Source organism: Poecilia mexicana, unplaced genomic scaffold, assembly GCF_051168715.1.
Source record: "Poecilia mexicana isolate PSO_F unplaced genomic scaffold, ASM5116871v1 scaffold_12, whole genome shotgun sequence".
Taxonomy (NCBI): Eukaryota; Metazoa; Chordata; class Actinopteri; order Cyprinodontiformes; family Poeciliidae; genus Poecilia; species Poecilia mexicana.
Window position 1 is genome coordinate 4,040,339 of NW_028263381.1, and position 26,736 is coordinate 4,067,074.

General features: G+C 40.5%; 4 protein-coding genes across 4 annotated transcripts in view; 2 read left to right on the forward strand and 2 right to left on the reverse strand.

Moving 5' to 3' along the window:
- The window catches only part of cwc27 (CWC27 spliceosome associated cyclophilin), a 33,032-nt gene extending 25,077 nt beyond the window's left edge, over positions 1-7,955 (reverse strand). Inside the window, exons 1-10 of the mRNA XM_015002113.2 lie at positions 7,723-7,955; positions 7,478-7,574; positions 6,391-6,503; positions 6,110-6,253; positions 5,928-6,026; positions 5,737-5,840; positions 4,860-4,929; positions 4,185-4,261; positions 4,068-4,104; positions 3,807-3,961 (exon numbers count right to left, since the gene is read on the reverse strand). Coding sequence (XP_014857599.2) covers positions 3,807-3,961; positions 4,068-4,104; positions 4,185-4,261; positions 4,860-4,929; positions 5,737-5,840; positions 5,928-6,026; positions 6,110-6,253; positions 6,391-6,503; positions 7,478-7,574; positions 7,723-7,764 — 938 coding nt within the window. The 5' untranslated portion in view covers positions 7,765-7,955. The remainder of the gene's footprint in view (positions 1-3,806; positions 3,962-4,067; positions 4,105-4,184; positions 4,262-4,859; positions 4,930-5,736; positions 5,841-5,927; positions 6,027-6,109; positions 6,254-6,390; positions 6,504-7,477; positions 7,575-7,722) is intronic.
- A 441-nt stretch (positions 7,956-8,396) lies between these two features.
- Positions 8,397-15,707, forward strand: ppwd1 (peptidylprolyl isomerase domain and WD repeat containing 1). Its single transcript, XM_015002109.2, has 11 exons — positions 8,397-8,571; positions 8,685-8,787; positions 9,779-9,882; positions 9,963-10,083; positions 11,406-11,853; positions 11,919-12,109; positions 13,371-13,560; positions 13,652-13,833; positions 13,964-14,045; positions 14,156-14,338; positions 15,180-15,707. Exons 1-11 carry the CDS (start codon positions 8,421-8,423, stop codon positions 15,321-15,323), a joined length of 1,899 nt encoding a protein of 632 aa, XP_014857595.2. The 5' UTR covers positions 8,397-8,420; the 3' UTR covers positions 15,324-15,707.
- On the reverse strand, positions 15,464-22,963 carry trim23 (tripartite motif containing 23). The gene is made up of 11 exons (XM_015002111.2): positions 22,812-22,963; positions 22,052-22,214; positions 20,539-20,660; positions 20,169-20,447; positions 19,143-19,325; positions 18,845-19,060; positions 18,628-18,762; positions 18,422-18,551; positions 18,218-18,328; positions 17,288-17,412; positions 15,464-17,191 (listed from the first exon to the last, which is right to left on the reverse strand). Exons 1-11 carry the CDS (start codon positions 22,908-22,910, stop codon positions 17,012-17,014), a joined length of 1,743 nt encoding a protein of 580 aa, XP_014857597.1. The 5' UTR covers positions 22,911-22,963; the 3' UTR covers positions 15,464-17,011.
- Positions 22,964-23,286: 323 nt separating this feature from the next.
- On the forward strand, positions 23,287-26,058 carry mzt2b (mitotic spindle organizing protein 2B). The gene is made up of 5 exons (XM_015002114.2): positions 23,287-23,460; positions 23,603-23,791; positions 23,876-24,024; positions 24,825-24,962; positions 25,627-26,058. Exons 2-5 carry the CDS (start codon positions 23,616-23,618, stop codon positions 25,770-25,772), a joined length of 609 nt encoding a protein of 202 aa, XP_014857600.1. The 5' UTR covers positions 23,287-23,460; positions 23,603-23,615; the 3' UTR covers positions 25,773-26,058.
- The last annotated feature ends 678 nt before the right edge of the window (positions 26,059-26,736 follow it).

Consider the following 26,736-nt stretch of genomic DNA (forward strand, 5'->3'; position numbering starts at 1 on the left):
GAAAATGATCCATGGTTTTCAAGAATTTTTAGAAAAAAAATCTCTCTGAAAAAGTGACACACAATTGTATCCAGTCATTTTTTTTAAAAGGGGGCAGTATTATTTTCTATAATTTTATAGGACAATAAAGTAACTATGTTACATTCAGTTGTTATAAAAATTCTATATATATCAAATGTCACTTTTAAGAAATTTGACCTCATAATTTGACACTTTGAAATTGGGTCTCTGTCTCTTTAAGAAGCTCCTGCTCTTTCTGAAACTCCGCCTTCAGGAAGTCAACACAAGTCTCCTCTATTAACACTTTAACAGTGTTTTTTACAAGCTTTGTTGAAGTAGCTCATATAATGAGCTCAGTAGATGTGCTATTCCATCAGGTAAACACCTGCTAATTACTGCAGGCTAGTCTGAAGGAGCTGAGTTGGGGAGTCACAGATGAAGAGTGCTCTATGAGGCAGAAACTTGTAAACTGCAGCTCTGAGCAGGGTGCTTTGCACAGCTGAATGGCTGCCATGGGAGATGAAAGGATTTCTCAAATAGGCAACGCTCCAGTTATGTTTTTATAAAATGACATAAAGCTCAAAAAAGTTGGTTTGACATAATACTGCCCCTTTAAACCATGGATAATTTTCATCTCTATTTACAGTTCTGCAAAGCTTTGTGTCAGTCCATGTCCGTCACCTCAAAACCAAGTAGAATACATTCAAGTTTGCAGTTGCAACTTGACAAAATGTGCAAAGTTTAAAGGAGAATAATTCTGTACGACTCAGTGCCATCTTGCTTTCCCTTCTAGCCTGACAACCGGACAGCAGTCGTTGTTCATCCTCGCGCAGAGAGTAGCTGAGCGCTCACGGCGGTGGGAGAGCGGAGCTCACCCTGCAACAATGCCCCCTTTGTCCTGGACTAACACCGTACCTACCAGTCTGCTCTTTGATTTCCTGCCAAGACAAACCACTGTGCTGGGTTACAGTTCTTGTGGCAAAACAATCTGCACTTGTGTTTAATATACTACAGTCTGCCTGCATCGGGCTGGCTGTCAGTCAGGACACACACACATAACTGAGTGAGGACCGGCTCCTTATCCCATTAGCGCTAATGAGAGAAGGGTACGTTCATTACGCGTGTTGAGGGCTACCTGCTCAGAGGATACGGAGGAGGAGTAACTGGAGCGAACTGCAGCATCAAAGAGAGATGAAAGACAAATCGCCATCCGTTCTCCTCGGGTCATTTTCAGACTAATGTTGACCCGCAGACCATCACCTTCTTTTCACACTCGTGCACACACGCCCACGCCCACACACACACACACACACACACACACACACACACACACACACACACACACTGCTGGCTCAGACACATTCGCTGTTTGCTTCAACAGAGTAAGTAATTTGCATTGCATGCCAACATTCTTATTTTCCAAAAGCAGACCAACTGATGTTGGTCCAGTGAGCTACAACTGAGGCGGGCGGGTTTTTTTTTTTTTTTTTTGGTGTGGATGGAAATGGAGCTCAGGAAAGCGGACTTTGACAGCAAGAGAGTCAGGAAGATCTGCTGAGATATCTTAGTTTTTCAGAGTTCTGGACCTTCTTTTATTGAAGTTTGGCCTTCGTCCAGCAGTGGGCGCCACTGGTCTTCCTAATGCTGAAAAGAGTTAAAGACAGCAGAGCCCATATCACAACGGGAAAAAGAAACGATCCAAACAGTCCGGTTTGGGATGCAACATACACTTTTTGTTTTGAACTCTAGACACTCGACAAGCTCCTTAAGTTATCACCTTTAATAACGCTCATTCATAACGAAAATTTATTCAAGTGCTACGAAAATGGAGGGGATAATTAAGAAAAAATAGTTTCATGATGGAAAAAAAAAGCATGATCCGATAAGCACGGTTGAGTTTGAGGGCTGACGGTAGATAATGCACTTCATGGAGTCAAGTTTTAACTTTGCTCCAAGAACAGCCACACACCATACTTCTGTACAAACAGCTCTGTTCATGGGGAATTGAGTGTTTCACATGCTTTATTCTTTCCGTCTTTTATTTTTTATTCAGCAACATAAGAGGTTGCTGTTTTGTTATATTTTACAAATATGACCAAGTTTAATAATGTGAGGAAATCACAATTTTCTGTTTATTTGTTTAGTATTTAATAAGGAGCTCACCCGAAATAATGTTAAATGTTAATTATTTTATAATTCATAACAAGGTTCCCCCCAGAAAACTTGCTAAACCCGGTGCTCGGAGTGTTTAAAGTTGACAGGAAATTTGAAAATATCACTTGATAGTTATGTATTACTGGATGATTAATACATAAACACCAACTATAAAGTCTTAAAAAAAAGCCAATGATTTAAAAAAAACAAACTAAAATAAATCTAAGCCTTGTGGGAGCATAAGTAAAGCCTGGTGGCCCGCCAGGCTTATAATAAACTGTGGGAAAACCCTGAGCATACTGTGAAAAATGTTGCCCTTTATGTTAGAGAACAGGCTCAAATACACACTGATTAATATTTGGATAAATGCCTTTTTGTAATTAGAACTTTGAGAAAATACCATGACATTTTTGTCCCCGTCAACAAGCCACCGGCATAATTCTGGTTGAATATTTGAGGCTTTTTCTTTCAAAATGAATAAAATTCCTGTAAATTTATTCTGATATTACATGTCATAGTAATTGTCTGGAAGTTAGTAGAGTAAGTGAGCCTCGACTTTACAAAACCAGGTCTAACTTGATGTGTTTTAAAACTGATGTCTAATTTACATCACCTCTAACATACAAAGCCGACATGTCACTCTCTGTGACAGCTGACTTTACAGGATTTCTGAGAGAGACGGAGCGATTTTGCCTTTTCTATTAAGCATAACCGAGACATTTATCTTAGGTTGACAAACTTGCCACCAGCTGTCAAACATTTCTAGCATGTGGCTCTCTTAAGAAGTTAAAAAGATGTTGGCTAACATTTCTCTGAGCCAAAACTAACGGGTAAAAAAACCTGTGAAGGAGAACTGAGTTTCATCTTCTACTTCCTGACAACAAACCAACCATGTTACATTAAATGACAGAGATATTTTTGCATGGCAGCTATTTTAAAGTATAAAAGACACATCCCTTTGTTCATTGTTTGCAGGTCAAAAAAAAAGAAAGAAAAAAGAAAGCTTTAACAAAATCCACCACAAACCCATTGGAGAAACCGACAGAAGCAACAAAACTGCTGTTCTGCAGTAATTTCCTGCCACAATAAGACAAATTTAATACGACTTCAGGATTGTTTTAGGAGGGCCTCGCCCAGAAGCTGCCAAAGTCTTCCATAAAGTCCTTCATGTGGTTGTGAAATTTCAAGGTAGCGCTGAGGGAGTTTACAGACCTTTTTAGATCAAATTTGTCAAACAATCCCGGGGTTGAGTTTATTATCGTCTCAGGATGAGACATTTTTAGATGTCTTATTGTAGTACAACTCTTTGTTTTTTTTCTCCCTTTTTTTCTATTTTAGTTACATAGATAAGCAATATGTTTAAAAACTGAGATGACAATTTAGAGTAGTCTGATCTGAATAAAATAACTCAAGCTATTGGTGGTCTCACCTGGACTGATGATCTGTGTTCATTGGTAATAAAACAAAGGTTTTAGTGGCAAACATTTAGCTCGAGCCAGCGTTTTCAGAAGCACTCCAACAGCGCCACCTGCAGGTCATCACCTTACATTGCAAGTGAATTAACCGTTTTAATGTTTAGGAACCGAATCCAAGAGCAGATTGGATTAGAAATGAGGAAAAGCTGTGTTTAAAATTGTGAAAATGAAAATGACCTGCGGCTGGTCTTCTTCTCTGTCTCCGCCTCGCCAGGTTCAGCCGCTTTCTCTGCACCTTTCTCTTTCTTAAGCTTTTTACTGATGAGCTCTCTCATCCTCTCCTTTTCTTCCGAGTCGGATTCGTCATCGCCGTCATCTGCCTCGCTGCCTGACTGGAATATAAGAGTAATATATATATTATTTTTTAAACATAAGTGAACACAATCAGAGATACACGACTCGTCTTTCTTTATCCGTTTAGCGCTCCGTCCGACTTACATTAGACGCATTCCCAAGTCTGGCTTTCTTCTTTCCTCTGTTAAAAACAGGATAAACACAGGTATATTTTCAAAATGAGAAATAACAGGTTCAGTAATGATTGATTCATGGACGTACTTAACGGCTGGAACAGAGCTGAGTCTGGGATCGTCTTTCAGAAGATCATGGCTGCTTTTGCTTTTTCCCTTCAACGTCTGATGGAAAAATAATAAAGATGAAGATAAAGGCTGGCGATAAAACAACGTTTGAGAAAAGTGGAAAAACTTATTTGGTCTTCACAAAATTCTCTTGAGCTACAAAAACATCACCTACTGAGTGATTTAAACACCAAGCTGCAGTTTATCCATCAATTGTCCCAATTACATGTCTTCTCAAAGTATTCCCACCCATTAAAGAGGAAGCATTATGTATTTTCCAGGCACAAAGTATCATTTTATAGCACAAATAAGTAACTATGTTAACTTCAGTTGTTATACAATTGCTGAATATATATCAAATATGACTTAAGAATAATTTGACTTTGTGATATAACATCTTAAAATTGGGCCTTTGTCTCTTTAAAAACTCCTGCTGAATGGTTGCCACGGGAGATTAAAGGATTTCCCAAACATGCATGAAATAGTCAAGGCAACATTCCAGGTGTATTTTTGATGAGGAAATAACATTATAGCATGACAAGAAAGCTCAAAAAAGTCAATTTTTACATAATACTGCCCCTTTAACACATAAAAATCTACAACGTGGCGTCTAGTTGAAGATGGAGCTGAAATGGGGGTAGGAATAAATCTGTACCTGGCTAACTTGAGTCACCATCTCCTCATCCTCCTCAGCTTCTTCTCCAAATGATAAAAGGTTGAAATTCCTACAAAAAAATGAAAGTTTTTTTTTTTTTTATGTTTTTCACTGAATTGTTGACAACAAACATAACATGACGGAGATAAATATTACTTAAGGTGTCCGATTGTAGAGATGCACCGATCCGATATTGATATCTGAATCGGTTATGATATTGAAAACAAATCTAGATCGAGTGCCACATAGAATGTGTCTTATCTATAAAGGGAGGATCTATTCAGTCTACTTCTATGGCCATTATGCTCTTAATTGTACTGACTGAACAAATTAAAGTTGTTTTTACATGTTTGACCAAGATTGTGAAGCTAATGGTGTATTTAAGTGAGCTGTACTGGTTCAGAGTTATTAAATAAATTTGTAATTCAGTGCATTTATGTCTGTGTTAAAAAAAAAGCAATTTAAATCCAATCAACATTGTTTTTCTGTATTATATTGGTAATAGTCACAGATATCGGAATTGAAGTGAAAAAAGTGGATCGGTGGATCCTTATCTGATTATCCAAATAACACCGTAGAACAATGGCAGTATGTGGAAAGAAAGACAAATAAGACACAATGATCAAATTAATATGATCAGATAGCTATGACTCACGTATTCCCATTAAGATCAAACAGTTTATTAATGCCTCATTTCAGATGGATCAAAATAAAGTCCAAAATTATTGATTTTTCAAATCGGTTTTTGCACAATGTCTGATATTTCTTTTAAAATGAATGTCTGTATGATTATTATTCATACATATTCTCTTTTGTTCTCTTTTTGGGCCTTCATCAGCAGCAAAAAGAGAAAGAAAGAGAAAATCTGAACACTCACTTTGTGGCTTTGGACTGGGATTTTTTCACTTCCTCTTTATCCTTTTCCTTTCTTGATTTCTTGGTTTCCCGAGGTATGATGTCATCAAAAGGAGAGTGCAACACCTGGAAGATATTGGCAACAAACCCTTAAAACCCTACGAAACAAAAAAACCCCAAAGAAAACAAGACACACTGGTTTCAATGAAATACCTCGGCCGTTCTTATCTTGTGCGGTTTCAGCGGCCGCTCGTTTGCGTCGCATTCGACTTCCGCTAACCGGAGCAGGTTGTAAATCGTGTCTCCGGTGACCTGCAGACGGATGGAAAACAGGGGCCACGGCGTTATCTCCGTCTGGAGTCCAGGTGGAGGAAATGCAAGCCTTCAAACGTTACCTTGCCAAATATTGTGTGCTTGTTGTTGAGCTCATCCGCGCGCCCCAGCGTGAAGAAAAACTGACTGCCGTTATCGTGCTGCCCGGCGTTCGCCATGGCGACCAAGCCCCGCCGAATGAAGCGCAGCCGGGAGTGGAACTCATCCTAAACGTTTCAGGAGGAAAGAAGCAGTTTGATGCCAGTTAAGTTTGGGATGAAGTTTATTTTCTTTACAGACGTCTTTGGTTTATAAATTTCTATAAAACATTAAGGAATTTTTTTTCTAAAAAAAGCATCACGACCTTGAATGGGCGCCCGTAGATGGACTCTCCACCTGTTCCTGTGCCGGTCGGATCCCCCCCCTGGATGATGAAATCTTGAACCACTCTGTGGAAAATGGTCCCATCATAGTAACCTAGATGACAGAGAACCACATTACAAAATAATGCAGTAGCACTTTGAGTTAAACACAGCAGCTGTTTAGAGCTTTAATTTGGCTTAACTTACTATTTACTTTACTATTGTAAGTATGTGTCTGTAAATTTATATTTAATGTATGTACTGAGATCTGAAAATGCTAAGCTGTATAAAAATAGCTATATATTTTTGTATATTTAATTTTGTTACTTTCTTTTTTTTCGTTTTAGATGCACCAGTAACACTTGTATATGTGTCTATTTGTATTTATAGTCACACTTATAGTTTTTCAGTATTTTTTCTGTATGCTCTGATAATCAAGAAATGACATTTTGCTCACACTTTTGGCACTATTAAAGGATTATCTCATCTTGCTTTACTGTGCTGTATCATTTGAGATACTTATTTAAATAAAATGTACAATTATTATTATTAATAATATTCCTCCAGTAGTTTACAGAGGAGCAGCAAAAGCAAATGATGTGGGTATGTCTTCATGTAAATCCTATTTTTTTTCTATGTAGAATTTGACTGCCACTAAATTAAATATATAAAATTAAAAGCTGGATTTTTCAATTATTTTAATGCTTGCTTAGACTTCTTTACGGGAGATGAAAACAAATGCGGAGGGTGCTCAATTTAAGAAAACCTTACCTTGAAATAAATCTAGTAAAAGTGGATGCAAAGAGAGACAGTTATTTCTAAATAAAGAACAAATGCTACTCCCTTAATAAAACCTGATATTATTTTGCTCTCTACACATAAATATGAAAAAATAATATTAGAGCACATTGGTGAGGATGGTAAGGTGATGTACCGTAGTTATTCATTTAAATGGCAGCTAATATTTAGATAGTTTAGTGCGTTATTTCTCAGCATAAACTCAACAATTTTCTGTCACGTATTCTAGATACAGGATCATTCAGCTGTAAGTTTGTGATTTTTCTGCATTGACTGCAGGTACATTCTTACCTTCCATGCACAGCTGTACAAAGTTCCTGCATGCTTTAGGAGCCTCTTTGGACCACAGCTCGATATCAATCTCCCCAGCTGTGGTCTTCAACAGGACCTTAAACGCAACACAGAGGCAGACATATTAACCTGAAACTCTGCATTCCGCATTTCCCCCATATTTCCTTTCGTTGACAAGGACACAGTTATTAGTCAAAACCCCACAAATGTATAAACTTTGCAGGTTTAACAAGAAAAGCGCCCACCTTTCCACTCGTGGGAGGCTCCTGGATGTAAATGTTGCTCATTCTGCAGCTGAGCTAATACGTTTTGTTGTATGTGTAATATAGGGAGAGTCGCGTTACTTCACCTTTAAACACTTTGCTCATATAAAAAAATAGCAGCAAGAAAGTGATTTATCCTTAAATTGAGAATTGCTTTTCGCAAATGTGAAAAATATTATGATTTCCTTCCCACAACCATGTTGGCTAGTGTAATGTCTATTTCCGAGTTCAAGGGTAGTTTCAATAAGCGTGATTATTATCTTGTTTTAATTTTATGACTTTTAGTTATGATTAAAGTTGAGAATATTTTTTAAAACTTTTTTAGTAAACTTGAATGAATATAGAGCAAGAAACCCCAGCATACACAGAAATATTTAATTTAATATCATACAATAGCACCCCTCAGTGGATGAGCACTGGTTTATTCCGAATGCTCTGTGATAATTGGCACGCAGAAACAGCAACGGGTATATTTGGTTCCGGAAGTCACAAATTAAAGTAGAAATGTATTTAGAATATATTCCAGTTTAAGCGCATGCTTAAATTCAATATTAGGAAAAATAAATAAAAAATATATGTGCACTATAATGTATTGTTGGCGCTATAAAAGAAATAGACTGAAAATCCGAGCCGACCGGAAGTACCGCAAGCAAAGAAGGACCAGTCGGAAGCTCGCAGAAATGGCGGCCACCGAAAACAGTGTGGAGTTGAAGCGAAAAGCTGATGATAGTCAGGAGAAGGAGAGAGGTTCTGATTGGGATGGAGATGGAGAAGATGCGGACTGGGTCGGACCCATGCCGAGCGAAGCCACGAAGGCAAAAAAGAGAAAAGGTGGTGTTTTTAGGAGCGAATTAACAACATTATGGCGGTCATGTCCAACTTCTAATGTCTTCTCTAATGAGGCCTTCTGTTTATTTCTCCCTTTGCTGGCTGTTTTTCATCAGTCCTCGAATTTGAGCGTGTCTACCTGGACAACCTCCCATCATCTGCCATGTATGAGCGGAGCTACATGCACAGAGACGTCATCACACACCTGGTCTGTTCAAAGTAAGTGACGAGCAACAAGAAAAGTTCACTCTTGAAGTAGGACTCATCGGACACTTTGAGTAAAGAGCGACTGCTTTTATCACGCCTACTTCAAAAGTATTTTAAATGCTGATCTTAAGCTGATCAAAGGCAGTCCGGATGTAAGAATTGGCTTTGTGTTGTTTTGGATCTGGGACTTTCTCACGCATAGAGTCTCTTTAAATAGACTGTACTACTGCTAACCATCTTGTTAAATCATGACTTTGACCTTACCTGAGATAAATCACACCTGCAGTGCGTCTTTAGATATTGTTCTGGGTTCTTTTGAGACTCGTTGATGACTGAATATTACATCGGTGTGCAAAATGTTCATTTGAAATATGTTTGTCAACAATTACTTTACTCCAAAGTATTCTTTGCTGTATTGTTATTGCCACATTGTATGGCAGTTATCACCACCATTTCGACACCTTTGTGGGGTGAAAAAAGGCCTGAAACAGATGGCAACAAGACGAAAATAAATATCGGTTGTTCATATCAACTCAGTTGCATTTATCAGACCAATACTGATGTCAAAAATGACTAATATCAGCCGTTACCAATGTTAGTACCAATATATCGTGCATCCCTACTTTGTTCCTCATCTGCTCTTGAATGTCTTCAGATTTGTGCAGGATGTGCTGCTTTTTAGGATAGTTTAGAAATGAAACCATAATTTGAACGTTGCTTTTGGTATTTAATGACATTATTTCTGTCTATAATTAACATTTGTTTGACTTGAAAGACCAAGTCAGAAACCTGAAATGGGATGTTTTTTAGCGTAAAGACAAATTGAATCCACAAACTTTAAGTTGGTGAGAGAATTTACACACACACAAAAAAAACATACAAAACAGCCACAGGCTGTGTAAAAATAACCTTTGTGGTCTTATTTATTTGGTAGACGGCTTAAAAAATCGATATGAAAAGGTCAACATGTGTAAACGTGTTGTGATGTGGGCCTCTGTTCCAGGACAGACTTCATCATCACCGCCAGCCAGGACGGCCACGTGAAATTCTGGAAGAAGAAAGAGGACGAGGGAATTGAGTTTGTGAAACACTTTCGCAGTCATCTCTGTATGAACTGAATTGAAACTGAATCAATTCCGCTGCGGCTCCTGCTCCGGTTCTGAACGGTGTCATTGCTCTGTGTGCAGCTGTGATAGAGAGCATCGCAGTGAGCGCAGAAGGAGCTCTGTTCTGCTCCGTCGGGGACGATCAGGCCATGAAGGTGTTCGATGTGGTCAACTTCGACATGATCAACATGCTGAAGATGGGGTGAGTCCAGCACGGCAAAGACACAGAAAATACTGATTTTATTATTTTTATAAAAATTTTACATGCATTTACAGAGTGTCAGAGTTGACACCTATTAAACACAGCACAATAACACAGGAAAGACAAGAGAAAGTTAGATTCTGAATACTCGCGAGGAGAACAGACAGAGATGTGCTTTCAGTTACAAATCTCCTACTGCTCTGAAGCACATTTGCCTGCCCCTCTTTTTTATTGTCTTTAGGATCCCTAATTACAGAGAGCGCTGTAACTCTAAAGGGAGGGGGAAAACACTTCATCACACAGTCACAGCGCCAAGATCATAGCTAACTAACAACACAATCTATCTAACACTAGCTTATCTAGTTCCTAACCCAGGATCAACAGGACAAGTTGTGAATCTTCACGGCGATGGTTTTATAGCTATCTAAGAGGTCAAAAGCAGGGCGTTCTGTGAAGAGCTGCTGTCACTGCTCTTCTTCAGAGAGGCCCTCTGAGAAAGGAAATCAGAGTGATTAACAACACAGAAACACTTCTTAAAAGATATGACTAAACAAATAAGAGTACATAAACTAAGAACATATAAAACAGTATAACAAATAGTTGATAATAATACAATTTACCTAACACAGAGTTGGAGGAAAACTTTTCATTCTTTCATGGTCCAGCCACAAGCCTATATTTACTTAGTTGAGATAATGAGTTTATTTTTGTATTATTTCCACTTTACCTTTATACCATTTTATTTGCGTATTATTATGGCTTCATTCCTGTATCATTACATTTTTCTTGAATTATTATGACTTGAATCTCATGACTTTTTGTCGTACAACATTATTCTCGTATTATTCCGACTTTTCTCATAATATTACATTTTTATTCTCGTGACTTTGTTGTATGTTCTCACATTACTACAACTTAATTCTCGTATTACTATGACTTTATTTTTGTATTCTGACTTTTTTCTCGAATTATTCCAACTTTATTCTTGTATTATTGTTGTCATGGTAATAAGATCCTTTTCTTGACTTTTGACAACCTTATTTTCATAATATGACTTTTTACTGTGCAACTTTTTGCCACACTCATATTATTATGACATCTCACATCCTTCTGACTTTTTTTCTCGTATTCTTACGACTTCGTTCTCATAACCTATTCATTTTTTTCCTACCTTGGCCTTAGTACTCTGTCGTATAAACCAGCATGAAACAGAGCATAAATGTAAACTGGAAGGTTTGTGGCTGTAGCGTCTCAAAATGTGTACAAAGTTAAAACGTATTGATCCTTTTGACTGTGTTACAGTTTTTCCTCTGTGCCTGCAGGTTTCATCCAGGTCAGTGTGAGTGGATCTACAACCCGGGCGACGCCATCTGCACCGTGGCCTGCTCAGAGAAACCTACAGGAAAGATCTTCGTGTACGACGGGAGGGGGAGCAACGAGCCCCTTCACGTCTTCGACAAGCTGCACTCCTCGCCGCTCACCCAGATCCGCCTGAACCCCAAATTCAGAGTCATCGTGTCGGCCGACAAAGCGGGAATGCTGGAATACTGGACGGGCCTCCGCAACGAGTTCAAATTCCCCAAACACGTGGGCTGGGAGTACAAAACGGACACGGACTTGTATGAATTCGCCAAGCACAAAACCTATCCCATCAGCCTGGCCTTCTCCCCCGACGGGAAGAAGATGGCCACCATCGCGTCCGACAGGAAAGTCCGGATCTTCCGCTTCCTGACGGGGAAGCTGATGAGAGTGTTCGACGAATCGTTGACGGTGAGTTGACCGCGGGTCCGCCGCGCCCTGCAGTGACGTCATGCTGGTGTTTTGCTCGTCCTCAGATGTTCACAGAGCTGCAGCAGATGAGGCAGCAGCTGCCCGACATGGAGTTCGGCCGGCGGATGGCCGTGGAGAGAGAGCTGGAGAAGGTGGACGGCGTCCGCCTGACCAACATCATCTTCGACGAGACGGGCCACTTCGTCCTCTATGGGACCATGCTGGGCATCAAGGTCATCAACGTGGAAACTAACCGGTGGGTAATCCATTTTGCCGGATGATAAATTGTCTCAGAAATGATTGCAATAAATGATAATATAGTTATTGAGACCATAATCAAGTAGTAATAGCTTAATGAAACCCATTCAAAGGCAAAACAAAACTTTTAATTTTACCACTGGGAATGAAAAACATTTCAAATATTCAAATTAAGCAAAACAGCCAAAATAATTAAAATGGATTTTGAAGTCTTGGCAACCAAGATTATATTCCAACAAATAACAATCATCCATCTTAGACAGGGAAAAAAGTGTCAGGTAGTGCAGACTACCTGACACTGGGTGTCAAATGTTTGGAGTGTTTCTCAAAATGGCGGCTTTTCAACAGAGGAGGATCTCTTTGTCCAAATTCAAATGATTGGCCTGATTTTAATTCTTTTATTGCTGAGCAGTGAGTTCATCTCCATCTGTGAAACTGCAAACAGAATCATATCTTTTTCAACATATCTACATGTCTCTTCCACAATTTAAACCAGAAGTTTACGTACACTTTTATTTCTCTTGGGTCAATTAGAATTACCAAAATAATTTTGATTTGCCACAATAATGAGAGACAATCTGTCAGAGGCTGATCTAAAAACAAGAGAAGTTTGGTCTGAACTTAGAGTGTAGCTGCATCTCCATTATGAAAGTGCACAGAACCTTGTCAGTCTTCTGCTAATGTTGAAGAAACACAATATTGGAGTTGCGGCGTTTCCATTAAACAAGAAACACGATTAATAATCATGTGATAAGTCATTCAAAAACATGCTGCGCCACAATCCTCTGACCACTTCCTGTCGTATCCTTCGTTTCTTTTATGTTTTTTTATCTGGTTGTTGATGCTGTGACTTGGGGGATGTGAAAACAAGTGTGATCAGATAAACTCAGATTTCAACTTGATGCCAAAACTTTTCACCAAAATAGTTTTTTTTTCTAATGTGTGTCCATTAATCACATTTGTTTTCCAAATGTCAAATTGTGGAACTTTATGGCCAATGGAAACGCAGCTATGCTTGTCTCTTTATTTGGTGTGTGTAAACTTCTCATTTTAACTTTTATTTTCTTTTAATTGACAGTAAATATTAAGAACATTATCTAAAGGAAGGGGAGTTTAAACTGCAAAAAAAAAAAAACGTTTTACATTAAATCCACTAGTTTCCATTAAGACAACTTTGCTTCTCACATGTTTTAGTCACATAGTTCCATTTTTAAACTATTATTATTTCCTAAAACTCCTTGCCTTGCCTCTCGTCCCAGATGTGTGCGCATCCTGGGGAAGCAGGAGAACATCCGGGTGGTGCAGCTGTGCCTGTTCCAGGGCGTGGCCAAGGCCATGGAGGTGGCGCCCACCATAGAGATGAAGGCCTCCGACAACCCCGCCCTGCAGAACGTCGAGCCCGACCCCACCATCTTCTGCTCCGCCTTCAAGAAGAACCGCTTCTACATGGTGAGACGGCAGGACGGCTCGTTCCAACGGCCAGCTTCTTTCCTCACCCTTTTCTGTTTTAATCTCTCATTGTGATTTTTGTTGTTGTTAGTTTACAAAAAGAGAACCAGAGGACACGAAGAGCGCCGACTCGGACAGAGACATCTTCAACGAGAAGCCTTCGAAGGAGGAGGTGATGGCCGCCACTCAGGCCGAGGGGCCCAAGAGAGTGTCGGACAGCGCCATCATCCACACCACCATGGGCGACATCCACCTCAAGCTTTTCCCCGTGGAGTAGGTTTAACTCCTGAGCACGAGGCGTTCGGAGCTGCTTCCTATGTTTCAGGATTTAGAAAGTATCTCTGCTTTTTCTTTTTTGTGTGTGTGTGTGTGTGTGGGGGTGTGTGTGTGTGTGTGTGTTTAGGTGTCCCAAAACTGTGGAGAACTTCTGCGTTCATAGCAGGAACGGTTACTACAACGGTCACATTTTCCACAGAGTCATTAAGGTAGATTTTTGTCACCAGTTTTCTGGGAGATTGCTGAGCTTTAATGAGCCGATTTTGATTGAAAAATCTGAAAGAAGAAAAACCGAAATCAAGCCTCTCGTTTTCCACAGAGCTTCATGATCCAGACCGGAGACCCCACCGGCACAGGCATGGGTGGGGAGAGCATCTGGGGAGGCGAGTTCGAAGACGAGTTCCACTCCACGCTGAGGCACGACCGCCCGTACACGCTCAGTATGGCCAACGCAGGCGCCGGCACCAACGGCTCCCAGTTTTTCATCACCGTGGTACCCACAGTAAGTCGCGCTTACAACCGACTCACCAAGCAGGAATTACTGCCATTTTTAAAAAGATTTCAACTTTTACGAGTTTATTTTCTTTTTGTTACTTGCTGAAGTATTGTCAAGTTGTGAACAAACAGGCGACTCTCAACTTTGACGTTTGACTACCTGAATGTGGCTCCGATCCAGATTCATGTATCTGTAGATGTTACAACAACGCATTGAAAATTTAAAAATGGGAAAATATGAAGATATCCACGGTGGGATTTCCACTGGAAAACTAGCTAAGTGCGCTGCTGTGTTTTTTTTTTAGTTAAATTTTTTTTTAAAGTTGACAGAAAATTTGAATGATATAATTAAAAATAATTTTCTTTTTGCACTTCAATTGTCTTGTCACTTTTTAAAGTAAATACTTTAGTAATCAATCTGTTGATTATAAGCTAGTTTTAATACTTTTTCTCCTCACTGGACTTTCCTGTCGAGCAGCAGTGTGAGTCACATGCAGACATCTGTGACTCAGTGTGGTTGAGGCTACCACTAACTAGCTAATAAATACTTGTTAGCTACCTGGCTAGGCTTTTTTCGTTTTTGCAATCGTCTTGGACAGGTGCAAATTTATCGCCAGGATGCTGAATGACGATTGTTTCGGCATTCTGTGAACAAACATCGAATCTACAGGGGTTATGGATGTAGAAAACAGAGCACAATATGCAATTTTCTTGTCATTTCTGTCATGATGCAGGTCTTAAATTTCATCCATAGCGGTCTTAAAAAGTCTTAAATTTAATTTGGCGACTCATCCAGAAGCTCTGCTGACTGACTTCAACTCTTCTGGTTTCCTCTTGCCTTTCTGCAGCCGTGGCTCGATAACAAGCACACGGTGTTTGGAAGGTGCATCAAAGGGATGGAGGTGGTGCAGAGGATCTCCAACGCTAAAGTCAACCCCAAGACCGACAAACCCTACGAAGACATCAGCATCATCAACATCACCATCAAATGATTCGCTCTTTCAATGTCCTGTACAGTGATGGGCGTTTTTACAGACTTATTAAAAGAAAACTTTGAATTGTACCTTTTTTTTTTACCCATCAAGTTCTGGGTTAGATAACTGTTGAAAGGAGGAAACTTCAGCCGTACAAATGATGTCAAACATTTTTAATATGTTTTTTACAGCATCACATTATTTATAATTTACAAAAGCCGTCATCAAGTCCACTTGTAACAAAGGTTTCACTGCGTACTGTTCTTCCACGCCTCAGTTCTCACAAACTACATGAAAAGGCTTTTTCACACGTGCATTGTGATTTTTTTTTTTCTTTTCCTTTTTATACATAGATACAAATATTAAACATTACATAGCAATGAATAAAAGATCCAACTCAAACCATGGTTCGTCGTTAAGTGTCAGTGTTCGGTTTAACGTCTTGGATTAAAACGGTGCGCCATCTTCTACGCGCTTCCATATCAACACGCAAAGTAAGGAGATAGTTTCACATTTTTTATCTTTTCTCTTTAACAACGAGGTCAATGCTCATCTGGCTCCACATACGGAAGTTTGTTTCTGCCGTGAGAGAGAAAATAAAAGCCCAACAGGAAGTCATATTTATGAGATTCGAAGATCCAACGTCAATTTCAACTTCGGACACAATTTTTTTTTTTTTTTTTTACTTAAGTAAACTTTCAAAGTCAATGTCGACTTTTAAAGTCATGGTGAGATTCAAACTCGGAATTATGAGATGGAAAGCGACGCTCGCTCTCTTACGTGTCAGAATCGTCACTTTAAAAGTCTAGATTATAATTTTGCATTTCAAGATCACGAGTTGGAAAGTGGAAATTACGACTTTGGATCTCAATCACGACTTCCTGTTATTTTTCTCCCCCATTCATGGCGGAAATGGATTTCAAAACGGAAAAAAAGAAACTGGAGAAAAAAAAAATCTGGCATTTCATCTTCTGCTCACAGAAAAGCCCCCCTCTCCTCTACATCTCTCCCTCCTTTCCTGTCTATAAATAAATTCAGTAAACAGTCACTCTGTAACAGAAAGCAATCCATTCAACCGGAAACAAGCAGTGCGACCCCTTCAAGTCCAGTCCGGAAAATCAAACAGGTTCACACACTTGGAGAAACTAGCTTAAGACGACTCGAAACGAGCCGATTGCACTACAGCAGGCGTTGCTGACATCAGGCGATGAGGCAACGTGGACACCTACTAGAAGCCACTGGACTCACTGAAGCGATAACTGGTTACTAGCTCTGTTGCTAACGTCATTTGCAAAGATGTGCTGGATTTACAATACAAGGTCACTGTAGTCGCTTACCTGAACTAGCTAACGGTTAGTGAGTTAAACTTACAGAACTGAAGCTAAAAAAAAAATTTAAAAAAATCACAAGGACTCTGAATGGAAAGAATAGAGTCTAGACTGTCGCAGCACAAGGAGCGTTTCAGAGTAAATAGGTTCAAGCCGGCTAGTTACTGAAATAAAGTTGATGACCACGAATGATTGGGGATTCATTCGGAAAGTTTAGAAGCTGTCCGTGGTTTTAATGAAGCCAGGGGAGGCGTTTCCATCTTTACTCAAGAGGAAAGATGAAACGAGGGGCCGGGCTTTCAGCCGCGTCCTGGAGGTTTGGGGTAAAGTCAGTAAGTGCAGGACGCGTCGGTGGCAGATTAATAATGATGATGATGTTTAAGCTACATCCAGGACTCCAGCAGCCACCAGCTGCCTGGAGAGCCAGTCCAGCCCCTCGTGGAGGCCCATCCCGCTGCGGGCGTCGCAGCCCTGGATGTGCCAGCTCCTCCCGCAGCACAGCTTGTGCAGACTCAGCAGCTCCGTCATCTCCTCCACCGACACGGCGCCCGGAACGTCCTGCGAGGAGAGCAGCGCGAAAAACTGAAGGGCTCGGTTCCAAGCCGGGATAAAATTAAAAATAATAATAATAATAAAAACTTTTACGTCGTTTACCTGTTTGTTTGCGAAGATGAGCAACAAGGCGTCCCGCAGCTCCTTCTCTGTCAGTAGCTTGGCCAGCTCGCTGTGCGCCTCCATCAGTCGGTCTCGGTGGCAGCTGTCGATCACGTACACCACCGCTGTGAGAACAAACCACGGGTTTCACAAAGTCAGATTCGAGGTTTTTTAAGAACCTTTTTATAACAATTATGAATAAATCTTAAGCCATGCATCACGACAGAAATGTACAAAAGAAAACATTGTAGCAGTGCAAAGCTTTTCTTGCACAAAATGCATGTAACATTGTGGTTTGGCAACAGAAGTAAGCTAGTAGCGAAGACGAACATCGTCCAACAAACTGGCCATGAATTTACCTTTATGGCAAATTAGATAAACAATAAGATAATATATTGCTAATTTTTATGATATTCATTTCTACGATATGATAAATTAGATAGAGGAAAATACAACTGCACACTAGGACCATTGTAGATTAAATTTTCTTTTTTGATTAACAAAAAAGAAAAGGCTGGAAAATTCATAAATGTGTTAGAAAAACTTTTGCAATTAATTTCACATATTTTCAAGAAAAAAAAAAACATGTAAAGTTCTGGAGCTCCAAAAGTGGAAATTTACTGCACTTTTACTTCTACCTACAATGACCCTAATGCGCTCGTTAGCTAGAAATATTAGCAGCATGTTAGTGGCAGCCTGAACCGCCTGAAGTCAGAACAGAATGAAGACGTCTGCTGGTTCATACACATTTTCTAACTTTTCCCAAGCCTCCAGCGGCGCTCAGACTGGGCAGTGCTGACCATGACAAGTTAAGATGCTAAGAGAAAATCAATTTGCTTGCTTGACTGTTCTTTAGGTTTACTTTCTATTCCCACTTGACAGTTTTTTACAAGTAAACTTTCTAAATACTCAACCTGAACCTGAACGTACCTTGAGTGTTCAGATAATAGTGTTTCCAGAGAGGTCTCAGTTTATGCTTTCCTCCCACGTCCCAGATTGTAAATTTCAAGTTTTTATATTCCACCGTCTCCACGTTGAAACCTGGGAGAAACAGGAAGGAGAAACATCTTTGATTTAGATGTTAACTGTTGATACTGCAGCCTGGTGTAGCGCGTTTTTAAAAAGAGGCACTACCGATGGTCGGGATGGGCTGCATGAACTCATCCTGCTTCAGCTTAAAAAGGATGGTGGTCTTTCCCGCTCCGTCGAGTCCCAGAGTCACGACTCGGATCTCCATCTTTGGACCGATGTGGACTCTGTTGTCCTGGAAGGAGAACACATCCCTCAGCCGTCTGGTGTTTTTTTTTTTTAAAGTGTCTGTGGGTGGAGACAGTGGGTACCTTAGTGAAGGTGACAGGGATGCCGGCGTCCAGCTGAACGTGATCGGCCAGCTCTGTGAACTGGTGCTGCTGCTTCTGAAGAGTCTCCAGCAGACAGTTGATCTCCTGCTTCGCCAGCACCACTCGGCAGTCGTCCTGCGGAGGAAAATAACGTGATAACTCAAGACCATTTGTGAATTCATCCGATTGTTTGTGTTTGCTTAAAGAGGCTCCTGACCTGCTGGAGGGTTTTCTCGCAGTGCAGGCAGGCGGTGGAGACCTGAGACAGCAGGATGGTCATGTCCTCCTGCTGCTGCCTCAGCCAGATGAGCCTCTCCCTGACATGAGCGTCCACCACGCTCAGGGCCATCTCCTCCTGACGGCACAGCGTCTCATGGAGGTCGGCGAAGTACGCACGGACGCAGGAGCGCGCGCTCTCCGCCGTTCCAGGGACCTTCCGGGGTAAAAAGAAATGTTTTAAAACAAACATTTGCAGGAAAAAGCGTCATCATTCAGGTGGAAGCTAGAAGCCTTACGTGTTCCGTGTGCGCCATGCCGATGCCGTCCTCTACTATCTGCTCCCCTCCCTCGATCTGCTGCACGATGCCCACCAGCTTCCTAGAATACTCGGACACCTCGTCTGTGAACGTTCGGATGCAGTGGGCCATGTCCAGGATGGACGCACGGATCTGGTTGGCTTCCGTTTCCAGAAGCGCGTGCTGCACAGAACGCGTTCAGACGGGATCTTTAATGAAGCGGTACGTTTTCACGAGTTACAGACAAGGAGCAGCTGTAAATGTAAATATTGAAGCTTTGCCACAGATTCTTGTTTGGATTTAGGTCTGGATTTTGATTGGTCATGATAATTGTTTTATTTTAAGCTGTTAAAAAGTAGTGGAGGGCACTGCTAACTAAAGACTTAGCTCTGCTAACCCTAAGGCCCTAGTCGTATATACCTCTATTAACATGGTGTTTGCAGAAGCTAATGCTAAAGCGCTAACTTCTACCATCTTGATATCCTGGCATAGTGTGTTGCCCTCAACACAATAAAATCAGTTATTTTCATTCCCAATTGGCTAATTACTTGATGAAATGCTAACAGTTCATAACCAAAACTTCAACACAGATGTTGAACTTTATTCAACTTAAGGTTTGCAAAGCAACCAAGTAAATTATCCCTCTAGAGTTTATCTGGAAAAATTCATTCAGGGGAAGCTAAGTGTGCTAAAAAGCTCAAAGTTAGCAAAACGCTAAACAAAAAAAAATTGCTCTGCTAATAGCGGATTAGCACAAGTGCTAAATTGTTCCACTTCAAAATACTAGTCTGATGTTTTTGTGTAGCTCTTGGACAAACATTTCTGATAATTCTGTCTGAAATGAAGCTGAGTGAGAGAAACGTTTTTAGGAGTTAGCAAAAGCGCTAAGCTAAAAATGAGATCATTAGTAGAAGTGTGCAAACCACGGTTAAAAAGTTTTGAAAAGCATCAAAATTCACAACATGTTTGTCTTTCACTTAATAAAAAACATCGATGTCTGCGGGCCCAACCTGACCCCTGGCCTACCTTGTGTCCTTGGTGCTTGCCGTATTCTTTGCAAACGCAGCACATGAGAGGCCCCGACTGGCAGGCCTCCTCCAGGCAGACGAACTCGATGGCGTGGACTTGGTGCTGCGGACACAGCATCTTCTCGTGGGGCTTGTCGGCCAGCGGCACCCGGCGGTGTTTGGCCAGCGTGCGGGTGGAGTGAGTGAGCTGGGAGCACTCGGCGCACAGGTGCGTGGCGCATACCGTGCAGTACATGGACGCCGTGTGGCTCTCGTCCTCATCGCAACGGATTATACACTGAGGAATGGGGGGAGAAGAGGAGTGGATGTTGTACTGTTTTTAAAAATGCGTAGAGATTTTTCTGTGCCTGTGAATATGGCCGCCTTACTTCTCCCATGCCTTTCAGGGCGTCCTCGGCCATTCCGGACTGGTTGCTTGCTCCATTCTGGAGGCGCTCCAAGAGTTCGAGCAGAGCAAAGTTCTTCTTTAGACCCCAAACTCCAGAGTCCCCTACACAGACAGACAGACGGAGTAAAAGATTTTTACAGCAAACTGGAAGAAATGGAGAGAGGGTACAAACTGTACAATACATTCTGGACAAGTAAGCTTCATTTCTGGAAACTAATTTGCGACCAAACAGCTGTAAAGGCAGTGGCGCTGAAACTGATTTTGTTATTTATGTGCATCATTTTCATTTATATTTCAGTCCATGTGGTGATGTGATTTTGTAATATCAAATGATTAAATGTTGCTCAGTACTCAAGCAGCCTTTTTACAAAATACTTTCCTACTCTAACTTGAGTTAGTTGTTTATATTTAGTCTTTTTCCTTTCTATCTGTCTTTGTTAGCCTAACAGTCTTTTAAGTTTTTTCCTCTGTCTAAAGTTTGGCTTTTGATTCCTTTGGTTTTTGGCCTTTTGATGCCTTTTAGCATTTTGGCTGGTTTCTTCCCTTGTAAAGCACACTGTGCTGTTGTAAACATGCTAATAAATTTGACTTGGCCTTGATTTCTTGAATGGCTACTTTTTGCTCCGTTACTTGAGCACAATTTTTGGGTACTCTGCCCGCTTCTGGGCTGGTGAACCCCACTGCATTTTTACTGTAAATGCAGTGGGGTTACAATTCAAAACAAACTAAAACTTTTTACATTACAATACAAAATACAAAAACATATGGTGTTTGAGTAAACCATACAATACGAAGTAAACTGTATGGTGTTCGAGTCTGGGGAATCAATTTTCTCTTTTTATTCTAACTTTTAATTAAACATTTAGAAGAAAACCTTTTGTTTTTTCAAATTTGGACTCACGAGTGTTGGGTCATTTTCTGTCAACAACATAATTCTGAAGAGAAAAAATGACAACCACCCACCATTGGGTGCTTAGATACACATTTCTAGGCGACATTGTTTTCAATTTCACCAAACACAAAAATAATTAACAGTAATAAATGCCTTTTTCATTAATATTCTAATTTCCTGAACATGACTTAGTACTTTATCAATCGTCACGCATAGGCCCATTAAGATACCCTGAAGTTTGTGGTTGCAGCATAACTAAATGTTAGAAAAAAAAAGTCAAGCAGCTCTGTAGTATATGAATCTACACTGCTCAAAAAAATAAAGGGAACACTCAAATAACACATCCTAGATCTGAATGAATGAAATATTCTCATTGAATACTTTGTTCTGTACAAAGTTGAATGTGCTGACAACAAAATCACACAAAAATCATCAATGGAAATCAAATTTATTAACCAATGGAGGCCTGGATTTGGAGCCACACAAAAATTAAAGTGAAATGTTCCCTTTATTTTTTGAACAGTATATTTTCCCCTTTAGTCTTGCTATTTTACTTCTCCAGAAAGTCAGCATCAGTGCTCAGCAGCTCCCGGTCCCTCACCCAGCTCTGTGACCTGTCTGTCGAAGGGGCAGCGGACCGCTCTGCCATGCAGGGGCAACCGGGTGAGACAGTCATGGCACACCGTGTGACCGCAGAGCAGCAGGCGAGGGACCTTGTCTCCTTGGAGGGAGAAGACGTCCTCACACACACCACACTCCAACACCTGCAACAGAGACGAAGCAAAGTGAACTGCCCGTCCTCCAAAGCTTTGACAACTGCAAAGAGAGGGTGATTAATTTGAACAAAAAGCGGAAGGATGCTTCCAAAGAATGTAGTTATGAAATGTCAATCCGAAGGAGAAAGTTGCAATTAACTTGGATCCTCTGTTCTTTTTTTCCTTCATGCAAACGCAAAGCAACACGCAGCTTTTCCATAACATCCCCACAACGTGTGAACTTGTGATTGCTGAGCTTTAGTTTCAAACAGCTGCAGTGCTCCTGAACCAGTGCAAACGCCGACTAGCGATGGCACACAGAGCTCTATTAGCATGCAACAACGCTTCCCAACAATACCTGCCCGCCTTACATTCTACATATATCTTCAAGAATAATCAGAAAGCTACTCTTTCATGATAAAAAAAAAAATATATATATATATAAATATATATATATGCATACGCAGTTCCTATAAGAGCTAGACTGTCCTTTAGCATCCGTTGCCAACAACGCCAACGCAGCAACCTTAGCTCCTCATTATAGCCGAAGAAACCCCGCACAGCGACCCGAGTCTGGCTGTTAATGTCCAGTGACATTATTCCAACCTTGACGGTGCTTCCATTCGCTCCCCTCCCGTGCCGGAGACAGGGCTCCATCGTCGCTACAGCGCCCTGCTTGTTTATCCCTGCTGCAGCGGCGGCCATTCTCAGACGACAGCGGAGAGGACAACCCCCCCCCCGAGCACTTCCGCTTTCGTTTGCTAGGACTAGTTAGCATCCGCAGCTACCCTGTGTAAACTTTATAATTTGACAATTTCCACACTTTATCAGGTCAACTCCATAAAAGCCAACGTATTTTAGTGGGTCTTTATGTGATAAACAGACACAAAGTAGGGCATAATTGTGAAGTGTAAAAAAAACATGAAAAAGTGTGATAAACAAAGCAACTATATAAGCTTATTTATCTTTTTTATTTAATGTGCTGCCAGACGACGTTGTACCTTACATATTATAGTTCAAGGCAGGTACGCTAACTATAAAAAATAGACGCTAAAGCTAAGTTTACATAAACTAACGAGCTCTAACAAGTTCTAAGCACTTCTGACTACATATCCCATCATCCCGCGCGGCGCTATTTTGCATCAGTGACGCATTTTGGACGCGTCTTGTTTCATCAAATGATTCTGTATGCCGTTACAAGCGGAAAACTACTCCTTTCATGACAACAATAATCCTATTTAAGCATTGCGAGTTGGTATGTTTGTTAATTTAACGTGTTGTTGTACTGGATGTTTTAAAATCTAAAAAAAAAAAGGAAGACGAATGTACCATGGTTTTATATTCGGCGGGAGAAACACTTTCTGATTCAGTTGTTATTGTTATCGCCAATACTTCAGGTTTCCACAAGTGATGTCTCAGCAGGCCCAGCAGACGGGGGCCACGGCCCCTGACTCTCCCGTGATGGTCGTCACAAGTAACGTGCAGAAATATGCCATAAAGAAGAAGAAGGTCCTCAGTGCTGAAGAGAGTGAACTCTTTGAATTGACCCAAGCTGCAGGGATCACAGTGGATCAGGAAGTCTTCAAGTGAGTGTCCCAAATCGGCAGACATGTGAAATCTTTTTGTTTTGCCTGGTGGAGAAGTGAACTGATTTGTCCTTGCCCTACCAGGATTATCGTGGACCTGCTGAAGATGAATGTGGCCCCTCAAGCAGTTTTCCAGACGCTGAAGGCGATGTGTGCGGGCCTGAGAGTCACTGAAAGCTCCGCAGAGTCCTCACACACAGCGAGCACGACTGCAGCACCTGCAGAGGTCAAAGGTCAGTGTGCTTGTTAAAGTTAGGACAAACGAACAGCTGTCTTAAGACTTAAACTAAAATACCTTGAAGGACCTGTTTAGATAAACATTACTCTGTAGGAGTATTGATAGCACTGGAACTGTGTCACAACTAGTTCACCTTACAACCGCCTAGTCTTTAAATGTCTGAAGAAGTTTGCTTTTATCATTTTCCAAGTTCAGATAAATATGGAAAAACAGTTTTTTCTAAACACAAATTTATTTGATAACTCTGCACCAGGACAACACACTCAGACACACTAATATCTTCACAAGCCTGGTCAAACATGTAAAAACAACACAACTTTCATTTGTTCATTCAGTGCAATTAGACGTCCCTCTGAGCACAGAGCGTAGAATTAAACTGAATAGATCGAGACCAACACAGATATTAACATCGGATCTGTGCATCTCAACAGAGAGCCTAAAAATAATTGGTATTTTTTATTTACTGGTTCATACCTCAGCAGTGCCTCGATATCGTGGTAATGCCCGGCAAATATAAATGCTGTTATTATTATTATTACTAGTTTCCTCCCACAATATTTTCTTTGCTCCTCACTTCCTGTTTCACATCTGTAAAATCCACATGTTCCTTAAGTTATTGTTCAGTTCAAACTCACACCAATTCCTCCCTGTTTACATCACCAGTAAAGGCTTTCCAGTCCTTACTGGTGAAATGAAGACCAAGCATAGCCTCTGTGTTTGCCACTGTTTCTTCAGATTTCTTTTCTGTTCCGCACAAATTGTTTCTTTTCTTTCTGTGCCCCATGCTTCCCGAAGAGGAAGAATCTCTGGTCTCTGGGAAAAGCCCCAAGCTCGCCGCAGCCCACCATTCAGCGTCAGCCCCCAGATCCGCAAGGGTCAACACTAAGATTGTGGTCTACGGCCCCCAAGATACTAGCTCAGCTCACTCTCAAGGTCCCCTCTCCTTCACCTCCATCTGGGTTTTTTCCTCAGAAACAGCAGTTCTTGTAATTTTTACAATACAAACCCAGAGACTTCCTCATCCCATTGATTGTTTTGAATGGAAACAGTTTTTTGTGTGTGTGTGCATGTGAGTGTGCGCAAGCATATTTAAACTAGAACGTCCGTGAGTGTTTTCATATTCACCATGCAGTTCTTTTATTTTGTTTAAACATGTTATGCTAACATTTGCATGTAAGCATAAAAATGATATGCCAACTTAAGATTTAAAAATATTATGCTAACTTTACTTATGCTAAAACATTTGTTAGTAAAGGTTTTTATGCTAACAAATATTTTTATGTTAGCATAAAAAGTTGAAGAAGAAGATAGTGATGGGAGAAACTGTTTTTATTTATGACCTTTTGTCAGATTAAGCAGAGGCAGTTAGAAATTATACATCTGGAAAACAATAAATTATTTTTGGATTCATTTAGCATTAATCAAAATTTGGCAACATGTGCCTCATCTCACTCCGTCGTTCCCTTCCCTGACTCCATAAGTGTCGTGCTGCTTGGAACCAGAGATCAGAAAATCATCTTTATTTTATCTTAACCTCTGATTTGTTTGTTTGTTTGTTTGTTTGATTGGTTGGTTATGTTTTTATTTTTTCAATCAGTGCGCAATAAACCCGGAGCAAGCCAGAGTGAGAAGAGTCGAGAGCCCTCCAGCCAGAAGGTGCAGCGGCAGCCAAGCGCCACCAGAGGGCAGAAGACCAAGAGCTCAGGCAGCAGTAGCTCTTCGTCACAAATAAACTCGTCATGAGAGCCTCTTCGTTGTGCGACCTTATGTAAATATGTAGGCTTAGTTTCATATAAATTATTTGTTTACTCTGTCACTGTTTACGTCTCAAATGGTTAGAATTATTTGTTCTTTGTTTTAATGTTTTACATCCATTTGGCTTGTCAACAACAAAAGAAATGTTACTTTTTTCCTTAAGTGACATACCAATAGTAATGTCAAATATTTAGGTTTCTTTAAAAACCCAAAATGCATTCATGTGTACATGTTTTTGTATCATTAAACTGAAATAAATATAATCTGCGTTTAACTTGCCATGTTTGATTTTTTTTTTTTTAACAATTTCAACGAAATTATCCCTTTTGTCACCCCTTAGAGAACAAAGGGTATTTGTGTTGGCAGTAGTTTCAAAACTACTCATGCTTTTTGCAGTGTTTTACATTAATTTGTTACTAATTTTGCACATCTAGCTAAATACTAGCTCAAGCTATATTAATATAGTTGGTTTAAGACAAGTTTTACATTAACGTCTGTCTTTCATTAGCAGCTTACCAAAGTTGGAAAAATGACTAGAAATCATGCTTGAATTTTATTTATTTTTTCCTATGAGAGTCCAGTTTCAGCATGTGAAAACCAAAACTTTGTCCACGCTGCTGTTTGTCAGTGTGGACAAACGGCAACTTTTTTTTGTCTTTCCAAAGATTCTTTATTGGTTTTTGGTCTAGAATCTCTAGACTCTGACGAGGCATGTCCAACACATTTTCATCTAAATAAGGCACGTCCAACAGTGTCCTGCTGGTGTTTTAATATATGTCCATGCTCCAACTCAACTCATTCAAATAGTTGAATTACATCTAGAGGCCTACTGATGAACCATTATTTTCATTCAGCTGTCAAACCTCTGGAAAAACTAAAACATGCAGGATACAGGCTCTTGAGGACTGCCTGAGTCTCAAATCTTTTGCAGTATCTAACAGGTTTTCTTCCA

Coding starts and splice junctions, on each gene's coding strand:
- trim23 (XM_015002111.2), bottom strand. CDS start 22,910: ATGGCCGCCGCTGCAGCAGGGATAAACAAGCAGGGCGCTGTAGCGACG. Junction 19,061..19,142: donor GCATGGCGCACACGGAACAC/GTAAGGCTTCTA, acceptor TTACCCCGGAAG/GTCCCTGGAACGGCGGAGAG. Junction 17,192..17,287: donor TCATCTTCGCAAACAAACAG/GTAAACGACGTA, acceptor CTCTCCTCGCAG/GACGTTCCGGGCGCCGTGTC.
- ppwd1 (XM_015002109.2), top strand. CDS start 8,421: ATGGCGGCCACCGAAAACAGTGTGGAGTTGAAGCGAAAAGCTGATGAT. Junction 12,110..13,370: donor ATCAACGTGGAAACTAACCG/GTGGGTAATCCA, acceptor CTCTCGTCCCAG/ATGTGTGCGCATCCTGGGGA. Junction 13,561..13,651: donor AGAAGAACCGCTTCTACATG/GTGAGACGGCAG, acceptor TGTTGTTGTTAG/TTTACAAAAAGAGAACCAGA.
- mzt2b (XM_015002114.2), top strand. CDS start 23,616: ATGTCTCAGCAGGCCCAGCAGACGGGGGCCACGGCCCCTGACTCTCCC. Junction 23,792..23,875: donor GTGGATCAGGAAGTCTTCAA/GTGAGTGTCCCA, acceptor TTGCCCTACCAG/GATTATCGTGGACCTGCTGA. Junction 24,963..25,626: donor TAGCTCAGCTCACTCTCAAG/GTCCCCTCTCCT, acceptor TTTTTCAATCAG/TGCGCAATAAACCCGGAGCA.